At 38.9% G+C, this 13,394-nt stretch overlaps 1 protein-coding gene across 11 annotated transcripts in view; it reads right to left on the reverse strand.

Annotated features, from left to right (window-relative positions):
• The window catches only part of LOC106094288 (protein boule), a 381,392-nt gene that overhangs the window by 34,982 nt on the left and 333,016 nt on the right, over positions 1-13,394 (reverse strand). For 9 of the 11 annotated variants that reach the window (XM_059370942.1, XM_059370935.1, XM_059370940.1 and 6 more), the window contains one exon: positions 10,181-11,120. The exons of 1 other annotated variant lie outside the window; for it this stretch is intronic. In XM_059370942.1, the coding sequence (XP_059226925.1) occupies positions 11,068-11,120 (53 nt within the window). In that variant the 3' untranslated portion in view covers positions 10,181-11,067. Of the gene's footprint in view, positions 1-9,937; positions 10,041-10,180; positions 11,121-13,394 lie in introns of those variants that run through there. One more of the 11 variants, XM_059370944.1, reaches the window with a different exon arrangement.

The following is a 13,394-nucleotide window of genomic DNA, read 5'->3' on the forward strand; positions in this document are numbered from 1 at the left end:
AACTGCTGCAAATGCAGAGGCAGTTGTTGTTCTTGTTCTTGTTGTTTTTGTTTTTCTTTATAATATCTATTTTTTTGAGTTAAATTTGTTCTCTAAGAGCCCAAGAAAATAATTCATTGCCATCATCGGTCTGTTTAGCATTGCAACTATCTACACCTTTACTAAAAACGCTATTAAAAGCCTATGCCATAGTTCATTTTTCTAGTTTCCTGTCTGCTTCGTGTGTTTTTGTCACGTCAGAAAGAGAAACAAACCTATTCGAGTGAAAAGAAATCCCATTTAATTGAATTATGATAAGCAGAAATCGACTGAACGAATTTAAAGCATACTTTTAGGAGTCAGCGAATTAAATTGTTCCCTTGGTGGGCCAAAAGACGAATTTTCGACTTTGACAGCTGGAAATTAAAGTTAATCAGCCCAACTCTGATTACAGGGAACTAATTTCTCCCTCGTATAAAATCCTCCTATTCTTATGGAATGGGGAGAGGATAAATTTGGTCTCACAAGTTTCCAACCCCTTCTAGATCGGGCAAATATTAATGTGTCATAGAGTTATTTAGGCGTTTGCTTCCAAATGATGGTATGTAAGAATAGTAGAGCTCTAGTTCTAAGTAGATTGTAGAAGCTATAGCCATAAAGGTAAGTAGCCAAGTGAGAAACAATGTGGAGTCCATAGACATACCTAATAATGCTGCTGTTGAATACTACATTGGCTTAGTGAATAGCAGTTTGAAAAAAGTTCACACCCACAGATAAGACCAGGAATTAGAAATGTCTTTTTTGCCAACAGAATTCGAATTTCGATTGGTGTACAAGAGTGTGTTACCCCAAGGTGCATGCAACTTTGCATGTGTCTGCCCGGCTACAGCATTTATATAATTTGACCAAGTTAAAGAACTGTTGAAAATCACAGCTAAATTCTTACGCAAATGCAAAGTTAATGTAATGAAAAATTACGATATTATTCATCCAAATATTATTCGGCGTTAGATATGAAATGCAAGTGGTGGAGGGTTATAAATGATATCGGCACTAATGGATTTACAGTGCCACACATAAGTATTGGCACAACCATCAACATGAAGGCTATTTTTCAGCCCCGTCTCCCAGTCTACTCATAAAAAAAAAATTATTTTTCCGAAAGAACCCATGTTGTTACTTAACTAATGCAAAAATTTTTATTCCAAAAATAACGCGATTTCATCGCACAAAAGTATTGACACACTTATATTTCTATCTTAAAACATCTACAAGTTTTGGTCTAAATAATACTTTGTTGGCAAGCCCTTTTGTTGGCAAGCCCTTGATCATTGCTTCCAAACGGTTTGGCATGAAATGCACTAATTTTTTCATAGTTTCCTCCCCAATTTTTTGCCATTCTTCTTTAAGTGCCTGCTTAAGTTCGGACTTAATGGAAATGGGCTGCCTTTTGACACGTCTATCCAGTTGCTCCCACAAATGCTTAATGGGGTTGAGGACTGGAGATTGCGGAGGACATGTGCGATATTCATTATTAGCCCCATACGCACATCATGAGCAGAATGTTTGGGGACATTGTCCTGTTGAAATGTAAATGACCTCGTTAGATTTTTTTTTTTACATTTTCCTTTAAAATGTTTAAATATACTGTTTTGTCCATAATGCCATCTATGAAGACCAGCTCACCGATCCCCGCAGACGACATGCAACACCATACCATAACTCCCCCTCCACCATGTTTGACTGTTGGTTAGGTTGAAAGAAGGGTGCAGATATTAATCCGCCCCATGCTACTATGGACATACACCTAAGCCAGTAATCGGCTTGCTGTGCGCTCTAAAAAGTTACCTCGAAAAAGAAAATTTTCAGTTAGGAATTCCGTACTACTTACAAAATCCTTCATTGTTTTCAATACCACTCTCCTTATTTGGTTCATGTCTGGTATGGTGTCTCCACCTAAGTGTCGGTATCTGTTAGACGCGAAAGCCGGGCAATGACAAAGGAAATGCTCTCATCATCTTCCCCGCATGCCCTACACATGCTATCACTTGCCGCACCGCTTCTACACATAAGTGAGCTCGTAGTCCTATGTGTCCCGTTAGGATACCAATAGCTATACTGACCTCCTTCTTGCTTCCTTTCAGTAATAGCCTCGTCTTTTCACGATCTGGAGCCCCCCCATAGGATTTTTGCCGTCCTACCGACCGTTTCGCTGTTCCACAATGTTGCATGCGTCACCCACTCTTCATACAGTAGAGCGACAATCAGAATGGAAAATGTTATACTTACTCTCATCCGGCTCATATTCTCTTGCCTAGGTTAGGCGCTTCTTCTGGTTCTTTAAAGAAATAAGCGGCTTACATCTAGCAACTGGGGCACTGTAATCGCCCTCTTAAGCCACTCTTCTGACCGTCAGGGGATGAATTTTCTTTCCATTCTCCTCTTGAACTTCAGCTGTTAATTGTGTAGATGTTTTTTTTTGGTCCTTATGAATTTTTCGCACTATCTTTTGACGCTCCCGGTCACTTAAAACTCGGAGCGTTTTGCGTTTTGATTGATTGATTCTCTTTCAAACCTGTTGACGATGCTTCGAATTGTGAAACGGCTTCTGTCCATCATTTGGCCGATCTCAACAAACGATTTTCCTTGGCTGTGAAGGTGCATTAAAATTTTTCGCTCAGATACAGTCGTTTCTTTTTGCTTTGGGGCCATTTTTTGTGTTCTCTGCATTTAATTTTATTCCTTTAACAGAACAACACGGTAGATAATTTCAGGAACCATTTGCAACGAACAAAGCAACACGGTAGATAATTTTAGGAACCAATATTTTTGCAAAAAGTGTTGCCAAAAATTAGGCAAAAATTAGGAAAAATATAGCAGAACATGTAAATGTGCCAATACTTTTGATGATGATGAAATCGCGTAATTTTTTGGTTAAATAAAATATAAAAAGGTAAAAAAAAAAAATTTTTGGAATAAACCTTTCTGCATTAGTTAAGTAACAACACGGGTTCTTTCGGAAAAAATATTTTTTTTTTAATAGACTGGGAGACGGGGCTGAAAAATAGCGGTCAAATTAAAAATTGATGGTTGTGTCAATACCTATGTGTGGCACTGTATTTATATTCCGTCTCATCGTCTCATTCTCCCTTGTATTTCGATTTAGAATACCTATTTTTTCCCTTTGGGAGACATTTCAAGTTTGTTAAGAATAAGGGAAAATGGAGTAGGGAAAAAACTCCCAGGGAATTGTTATTCAGAATAGGGGTAAAGGGAGAAGGGAAAAAAAATTCCCAGGGAATTGTTATTCAGAATAGGGCTGAATATTTCATTGGCATTATGTGCAAAATCGAGTTGTTTGGTTTTTGTCATATATATGATGCTTGCAAGTAACTCATCTGTCAAGAAAGCAATCACCTCGATTGTATTCATAATACCAATGAAATAAAGCCGCGAATTGTCGGCAGTCGTAGTTGAAATTCGACATACATAATAAAGGCCATTATCAACAAATCATCATGTAAAATTAATTGAAATTTTTTTTAATAAAAGAAATTAGTTTGAAAAAACAGAGAAAAACCCCAATGCCTTTTTCTTTATTTAAAAACAAAAACAAATTACCATCATCAATCAAATGCTTAAAAGTAGGAAAAGAAGAATTTCTTTGCCAAGCGTCCTAATTGAACCCACAATGATTATTTGTTTTTTCTTTTGTTTTTCTGCACCATCAACTTTTTACCAACTCACAAATATTCAATCAATTTCCTTTAAAAATTTGTTTTAGATCTGTCCTTTTTTTTGCTTATCGAGCGATGATAAATAGCATCGTTAAAATGATGGATATAAGATTTGAAGAAATAATTAAAAACTTTTTAATTGGAATTACAGAAACATTGAATAAACAAAAGCGAATTACAAATCTCCTAAACGTTACAAAAAAGTCTATCGAAACTGTTCTTGTTTTAATACCCACCACCATAGGATGGGCGTATACTAATTTCGTTTGCAACACCTCGAAGTATCCATTTCCGACCCTACAAAGTATTCTTGATCGTCGTAAAATTCTAAGACGATTAAACCATGTCCGTGTGGCTGTCCGTCCGTTGTTATCACTCAACAGCTGGCAAACTATCGATAATCGCAACATTCGATATTTTCGATATTTTTAATAATAAATATCGATACTTTTGTTATTTTCCCATTTCCTATATTTCAAACGAAAATGAGAACTAAAAATCGGGAGATCGATTTATATAGAAGCAATAACAATGCACAGACCAAATAAGGCCAAGAATAATAATATCGGTTGGAATCGGTCATGAGAGAAATCATCATACAAAATGTTAGCCTAATCGGATAAAAACTGCGCCCTCTATTGGCGCAATGCATCTTAAGGGATACATTTAGAGACGCATCGCTTATTTTTGTTTAATTTTGCAAAACATTAAACTTTTCCGATAGTATCCATCGGAAAAATATCAATCGATATTCAGTCAAAAAATTAAATATCGATAGTGCCATCGATATTTTGCCAGCTCTACTCTACAGTCTTTAAAAATTGAGATATTGATATTGAGTTGAAATTTTGCACAGACTTGTATTTCCTTCATACGCAGGCTAATTTCTGGAATGGTTCGAATCGGACTATATTTAGATATAGCTGTTATATAGACCGATTTGGCCTTAAGCCCGTGACAGTTGTTTAAGGCCTTCCGGCTCAAATAGGGTTGAGATCAGACCATAAAATGTCCGCTTATGAGGCTGAGCGTCTGGATCCGAATCCTGGCGGGACCATCAGAGAAAATCTGCAGCGGTGGTTTTCCCTACGTCCGTTGTTTTCCCCACGTCCGTGATTTTCCCCACGTCCGTTATTTTCCCCACATCCGCGGTTTTCCCTTTGCGGTGATTTTCCGTACGTCCATAGAATGGGCGAGACCAACAGAGAAAGTTTTCAGCGGTGGTTTTGCCCACCTAATGCTGGCAAAATTTGTAAGGAACTATGCCATGTTCGGACTCGACTAATAAAAGGAGACCCCTTATCATTGAGCTTAAACTTGAATGTGAGAAGATCACCCCTGTTCTTAATAGAATGTTCATGGGCAAATTTGCATTTTTGCCATAAAGACCGATCTGGCGATTTAGGGTATTAAGCCCGTAATAGAAGCATTTTTTGTCTGATTTCGCTGAAATTTAAAACAAGAATTTGTTCTAGGAGCCCCAATATTGAAACCAAATATGGCCCATATTTACATATAGCTGCTACTACCCTACACATTCCAGGGATACTGGAATCTGTGGGAATGCCTCTAGCGACATGAAATCTAAGTTTTAAGGACCAGGGCCGATGGACAACGAATTATAGATGGTCACAAAGAGGTTGCACTGAGCATTTCAAAACTATGTGGCCTAATCTAGATATCAAGATCATGGAGGAGGTTGTCGCAATGGGCTACCAGAAATGGGTTGAGGACCAACCCAGGGAAGACGGAGCTGGTGCTCTTTACGCGTAGATATAAGATACCGTAGTTCAGACACCCGTCCTTGGACGGAGTCAGCCTGCGGCTATCGAAGGAGGCGAAGTATCTTGGCATAATTCTCGATTCGAAACTGTCCTGGAAGAGGAACACCGAGGAAAGAAGCCGTAAGGCATTGTGCGTTTTTTTTACTCCTGCAGTAGGATGTTCGGTAGGAAGTGGGGGTGACTCCCAAGATGATTTATTGGATGTATCCGGCCATCGTGAGACCAGTACTGGCCTGTGCAGCACTGGTATGGTGGGACGCCTTAGGGAAGAGGACGCATGCGAAGCAGTTCGAAAAGGTCGAGAGACTGGCCTGCGTCGGGATCACAGGGGCGCTGAAATCCGCACCGCAGGCAGGCAATCCTGGAGACAATGCTAGATACGCAACCCATTGAGGCCTATATTTGGAACTGCGCCCCCAGGGTCGCGCTTAGGCTGAGAGAGCTCGACATGCTGAAGGAGGATGGTTGCGGCCACAGTTCGATTCTGAGGATACGGAGGGTAGACTGAGAAGGATCTCCGACTACCTGGCACCAGTGCCGACTGGAGTGAGGGCTATCGCGATTCGTTTTCCTGAGACGGAGGAATGCAGGGCGTATGGTGTACTTGAGGAGGATGAGACCTTGATCCACACAGATGGCTCCAAGATGGAGTCAGGGACTGGATTGGGGGTCTACTCTGATGCACTCAATATCAGTATGTCTCTGAGACTGCCGGACGAGTGTACGGTCTTTCAGACAAAGGTCTGTGCCATTGCAGTGGCCGCAAGAGAAATTCTGGTAAGGGGCTTACCGCCCTCGAAACTCAGCAATTATGTGGACAGTATGGCGGCGCTCAAGGCCTTGGGGTCGAGATGCGTGGCGGACTGTTTGGAATCCAGGGAATGAGGGGATTCCAGGGAATGAGAATGCGGACGAGTACCCCGATTTAACCTAACCTAACCTAGACTGATTTGCTGTCATTGGCTAGAACAGGCGTCTCAGTCATGACAGGTCACTGTCCTATCGGAAAACATGCTGACAGACTGAAGGTTGCCAGCTACGACTTTTGCAGAAGCTACGAAGATATCGAAGAGGACCCGTTTTGCTGGAATCTGTGTGTATGCCTTTAGCGACATGTAAGCTAAGTTTTCAGGACCAGGTCCGAAGGACAATGAGTGATAGATGGTCATAAAGAGGGGGCTGCGAACGGAGGTCTACCGCTTTGCTGTCACCGGCTAGAACGGATGTCTCAGTCATTGTGTCCGTCAGGACAGGTCACTGTCTATTCGGATGGTTGTCAGCAACGACATTTTCGGAAGCTGTGAGTACATCGAAGAGGACCAGTTTCCCTGGAATCTGTGGGTATGCCTCTAGCGACATGTAGGCTATGTTTTCAGGACCAGTCCGTAGGACAACGAATGATAGATGATCACAAAGAGGGGGCTGTGAGCATTCCAAAACTATGTGGCCAAATCTAAACTTGAAGAGGTGTACCGCTTTGCTGTCACTGGTTAGAACAGACGTTTCAGTCATTGTGTCCGTCATGACAGGTCACTGTCTAAACGGAAAACATCCTGACAGACTGAAGGTTGCCAGTAACGACTTTTGCAGAAGCTGTGAGAACATCGAAAAGGACCAGTTTTCCTGGAATCTTTGGATATGCCTCTAGCGACATGTAAGCTAAGTGTTCAGGGCCAGGTCTGAAGGACAACGAATGATAAATGGTCACAAAGAGAGGGCCGTGAGCATTTCAAAAATACTATATGGCCTAATCTAGACTTGAAGAGGTCTACCGCTTTGCTTTCATTGGCCAGAACAGACGTCTGTCATTTTGTCCGTCATGACAGTTCACTGTCCAATCGAGTAACGACTTTTGCAGAAGCTGTGTGCAGAAGCGAAGAAGAAGAGACTATAGAACACCTTCTGTGTGTGTGTCCCGCACTGGCAGTCAGAAGGAGTTCCACTTTAGGTTCTCATTTCTTTCGCAAGGCCATTCGGAGGCCGCCGTAACACAGAGGTTAGCATGACGCTAAACACCTGGCTTCAAATCCTGGCGAGACCATCAGAAAAAATTTTCAGCGGTGGTTATCCCCTCCTAATGCTGACGACATTTGCGAGGTACTATGCCATATAAAATTTCTCCTCAAAAGAGATGTCGCACGTTCGGACTCGGCTATAAAAAGGAGGTCCCTTATCACTGAGCTTAAACTTGAATCGGACTGCAGTCATTGATATGTGAGAAGTTTGCCATTGTTCTTTAATGGAATGTTCATGGGCAAATTTGCATTGCATTTGCATTTGAACATTTTTAAGTTGTTGGGCTTTTTTTTAGCGATGTGGTTGGTTCAACGTTAGGAACTAGCAGGCATAATCATTCCTTCTTCTATTCCTGTGGTATTACAATGGACAAAAACGTCTAAGTGAGTCTGATGGCAGACTGTCAATTAAACCTAACCCAATCTAGTTATGTCCCATTCGTCCTCAAAGGGTTAATATCTACTTTTATACGGCTACCAAACAAACCAAACGGATGCAGATTCAACGGAAGTTCGTTAACTTAATTTGCCAACGGAAGTTGTTTGAATAAATCAAACTAAGAGAAGTTCTAGATTTAAGCAGTGGTTAAACACCCATCCACAACTAAGGGAACAAGGAACAAGGAATTGAAAATTTAAAATTTGGTTAAAAACCAGTAAGGAAAGGCAAAAGTCGGTGGGGCCGACTTTATAATACCCTACACCTAACCTACAATTATTAATTCGGGTAATATATAAATATATATGTATATGAGAGTTATATCTAAATCTGAACCGATTTTGTTGAAATATAGCAAATATGTTAGGATTAGCAACAAAGCTGTCCGTGGCAAATTTTGTGCAGATCGGTTGAAAATTATAGCTACTACGCCTATTTAAGTGCAAATCGGGCAATGCATATATATGGGAGCTATATCTAAATCTGAACCGATTTGTATGAAATTTTGCAGATATGTTAAGATCAATAACAAAACAATCCGTGGCAAATTTTGTGCAGATCGGTTGAAAATTGTAGCCACTACACCTATTTAAGTGCAAATCGGGAGATACATATATATGGCAGCTATATCTAAATCTGAACCGATTTTGATTAAATTTTGCAGATATGTTAAGATCGGTAACAAAACAATCCGTGTCAAATTTTGTGCAGATCGGTAGAAAATTTTAGCTCCTACAGCCATTTAGGTGCAAATCGGTCGATGTATATGTATGGCAGCTATATCCAAATCTGAACCGATTTTGTGGAAATCTAGCAGATATGTTTAGATCGGTAACAAAACTGTCCGTGGCAAATTTTGTACAGAACGGTTGAAATTTGTCCATACTACGGCAATTTAAGTGCAAATCGGTCTATGTATATGTATGGGAGCTATATCCAAATCTGAACCGATTTTTACCAAAACCAATAGCGTTCATCCTTGAGCCAAAAAAGTGATATGTGCAAAATTTGGTGATGATTGGACAACAAATACGACCTGCACTTTGATTACAAGAATACATGGACTCACAGACGGACGGACGGACAGAGGGACACGGCTAAATCGAATCAGAAAGTGATGCTGAGTAGATCGGTATACTTATCAATGGGTCTAGCTCTTCTCCTTCTTAGCATTGCAAACAAATGCACAAAACTTTAATACCCTGTACCACAGTGGTGGTGTAGGGCATACAAATAGAAAATTTCAATTCATAGATATTTGTTTCTTTAACTGCTTACTTGCTGCCATATGTTGTAGTTGTTGTTGTTGTTATTTAGTTTATAGTCTACGATATTTTGTTTTATTTTGGGGCATAGTTGATTTCTTGTGACTGTGTTGTGTGTTGTTGAGTTTGTGTTATGCTTCTATAAAAAGTGCCTCGCTTTCCTTTGGGGGACATTTTGCTCATCTCCTTTTACCTAATGCCTATTTAGTTTTCTGGTTATTCGGTTGTTGGGTTTCTTACGTTTTTTTTTTTTTTTTGTTTTTTGCATTATTATTACGTTCTATTTTAACAATTTAATTTCCACAAAATACATACTTTAATGCGCTATACTTTCTTTTCGACATTTCCTTTTTTGTGCTCTCGTTTATTTGGGCAATGATGCTGCTTTTTCATTTCCTTACATGGCCTTACTAAAGATTTGTAGTTGTAGTTTTTTTTGTGTTTGTTGTTGTTATTTAGTTTAGTAGTAGTGGTAGTAGTAGTAGTAGTAGTAGTACATAGTAGTAATTGTTAATAATTGAGTTTCCTTCTTTTGTTTTTGGTAGGTTTTTGTTTTTGTTTTTGTATTCTCTTTAAATTATTGTAGTTTATAGCTGGGGCATTTGTTGTTGTTATAGTTAGAGAGTGGCTGATGATTGGTTGGTTGTTTGGTTGGTTACTTGTTGTAGTTGTTGTATTTTATGATGGGAGGATGGTGGTAGAGAGTTTGTCATTTTGTTTGTTATTTGATTTTTTTTTTTGCATAATTTTCTGTGGATTTTTTGTTTTTGTATCTTAAATATTTTTCATCGTACTCCCTCAAAATTAACAAGGATAAATTCCTATAAGGGAAAACAAAACAAAAAAAAAAGTAAATATATATATATATATAAAATATTATATCATATAAAATATAGGCAATTACTTTAAATATATAAATGATGGGAATTTTTTATATTTATTTATTATTATTATAATAGGATTTAGGTTTTATTATAGTTTATTGTTTAATATTTGTTTTCATTTTTTTGTTATTATATAAATTAAGTATACATTAATATTACAAATGTATGTATGTCTATATATATATATATTAGGGATTTTAAGTATGTATGGCTCATTTATCTGTAGCATTCTGCATGTTTTGAGTAGAAGGGTGATTGGGTTGTGGGGGGTAATATAGGATAGTAAGTAGTAAGGTCAGTTCTCAAGTTCTGTCCATGTCCATGTGATGTGTGGTAGGGTGTCCAGGTTAAAGTTATCACTGTGGAGGGGCAAAATGTTTGTAGGGTTTGTGTTTAAAATCTTTTAAGGCTACTTAAACATTTTTGTGTGTTCTTGTGTTATTGTTTGTTTATTAATTAAAATTACAAAACTATATAGCAAAACAACTTATAAATTAATTTAAAAATTATAGTTATTGTCTTGTGTGCTGCTTGTTTTTGTTTAGCAAAACCAACAAAAAGGCCTTATCAAAGGCCTTATCAATTACATTTAGAAATTAAAAATAAAAAAAAATATTTTAAATAATATTATTTTTATGCATATATTAACAACATACGTCTTTGATTTTTATGCTGGCTGGTCTTTATAAATATAATATCAACTAAAGGCTTAAACAAAAAAAAAAAAAAAAAAAATAAATAAAAAAAAATAAAAAAAAAAATTAAAAAAAAAAAAAAAAATTTTTAATTTCTATTTTAAGTATTCTCATAAATTTTTTGCTAATTTGTTTTTGTTTTTCTTTTTGTAGTGGTTGTTGTATTTGTTTTTAACAAAGACGAATTGTTGTTGTTGATGTTATACTTCTTCCTATTTTGTGGTCTCATAGTGCCTTACTAGCCAAGATTGTAGTTGTTTTTTTCTTTCTTAAAGTTGAGTACCATTGGCATTGCCATATGCCAAAAGGGTTTGCTCAACCGCTGTGTAGCCAACGCATTGTCATAATTGTCATATTATGAGGTTGGTAAGGCGTCATAGTGTTGTCGTTGATGAGTGTTGCAGTTGTTGTTGGTGGTGGTGGTCAGTGTTGTCAACGTCGCAAACAATTCATAATGAAAATAAATGCAAAAAAAAGAGAGAAGAAAAAAACACAATAAATTAATGGGTAAAAAACACACACACACACACAAAAAAGGTGGTAAATCGAAAAAGCTTAAAAATACTAAACAAATAATATATGACATTAAATCTAAGGACCATTAAAAACCAAACATATGTTATAATGTGGTTAAATTTATGCCGAAGAAGCAAATGACACTGATGGTGCATTGGATTTAGAATGCCTTCGAATGTATTTCTAAATTCAACCAATAAAAGCTCGAATCTTCTTGGCTCTTCTCATGGCTGCTAGAAGCAATAACAAGTAGGTTAGGTGAGTTTAGGTTGAAAAGAGGGTGCAGATATTAATTCGCCCCATGCCACTAGGGGCATACACCTAAGCCAAAAAAGTAACCTCTTAAAAGAAAATTTTAAGTTAGGAATTCCGTGCTACTTACAAAATTCTTAATTGTTTTCAATACCACTCCCCTAAGTTAATTCACGTCTGGTATTGTCTGCACCTAAGTGCCGGTATCTGTTGGACGCGAAAGCCGGGCAATGACAAAGGAAATGCTCCAAAGTCTCATCATCTTTGCCGCATGCCCTACACATGCTATCACTTGCCGAAGTGAGCTCGTAGTCCTATGTGTCCTGTTATGATACCAATAGCTTTACTGACCTCCTTCTTACTTCCTTTCGGTAATAGCCTAGCCTTTTCACGATCTGGATCCCCCCCATAAGATTTTCGCCATCCTACCGACCGTTTTGCTGTTCCACAATGTTGCATGCGCATTCGTCGTCCACTCCCTTAACTCGGACTGCGTCGACCCGAAAGGCTTCGGCTTAACCAAGTTTATTGACGATAGTCTTCTGGCCTTCACCGACAAATCGTCTGCCCTTTCATTTCCCCTTACTCCGTTATGGCCCGGTACCCAAACGATGCAGATTTTGCCATCCTCAGAAAAGGCGTTAATATCCTTCTTACATTGTTGTTATTGCTCTTATGGCAATTTTACTGTCGGTAAAGATGTTAACACTCGACGTACTCGCGTTAAAACCACACCACTTTACGCATGTCCGCCTGCAGGACCGTATTATGGTCAGGCAGTCTAAAATAGACCTTAGTCCCTAGGTTCTCAATGTAGACCCCCAGGGCCACTCTGTCCTCTAGCTTTGATCCATCCATGTAACATGATCTTCCAGATGGCAATACTAGGGTTCCGTCAATCCAAGACTGTGCCGATGGCAGCAGTACCTAGCACTCCACCTCAAGGTTTATCTCAGGTATCCGATCGGAAAACTCTTCCCTTCCTTCCAGGTGTCCTATCGTCGCCTCGATTATGCAGCCATGGTATGAGCTGCTCCCATCCTCAATTCATCCTCCCATCGCCTTAAGTCTCATAGCCTCACAACTAATTTGTATGACAATGGGTCGGATATCTAGAATAGTCTCCATTACGTGGTCGTGGTCCTCAACGCTCCGCCTATGCCAAGACAACATATTCTCTGAACCTGTTGTATGGTCCTTATATTGCACTTTTTCTCCATAGCAGTCCACCAAACTACTGAGGAGTAAATAAGTATTGATCTTATCACGCTCCTGTAGAGCCAGTGGACTATCCTCGGATTCAGGCCTCATTTCGAGCCAACGGCCCGTCTACATAGTGCCCAACATCTGTGAGCCTTCTCAGTTCGCTCCTGAATGTGACACTTCCAATTCAGTTTCCTGTCCAAGATCACACCAAAGTATTTGAAATCGTCTTATTGAGGAAACGAGGTGCGTTAAATTGACCCCCCATCGTCTTCCTCTTGAACAGGCATATTTCAGTCTTCTCTGGGTGAGACCTCTGGGTCTAGCCCTCTAAGCTACGGTGGTCTTCAATCTACCAGGCAACTATATCCACAAATTTTCCGATCTGAACCACATTCAACAGAAAAGTGAAGAGGTCTACCAAACTGTTTAAAATTTCATCGAAATCGGGTAATAAATGCGGTCTGTATGGCAGCTATATCCAAATATGGACCGTCATGGGCTTCATTACAAAAAAAGGTGTAGATGTCTACCAAACCTCACTGTTTTAAATATCACTCCTTTTATGGGCTCAATAGTTTACAGATGAACGATTTATTGGATGTGAGTACAACCCAAATGCAAA

This window comes from Stomoxys calcitrans, chromosome 1 (genome assembly GCF_963082655.1).
Source record: "Stomoxys calcitrans chromosome 1, idStoCalc2.1, whole genome shotgun sequence".
NCBI classification, from domain to species: domain Eukaryota; kingdom Metazoa; phylum Arthropoda; class Insecta; order Diptera; family Muscidae; genus Stomoxys; species Stomoxys calcitrans.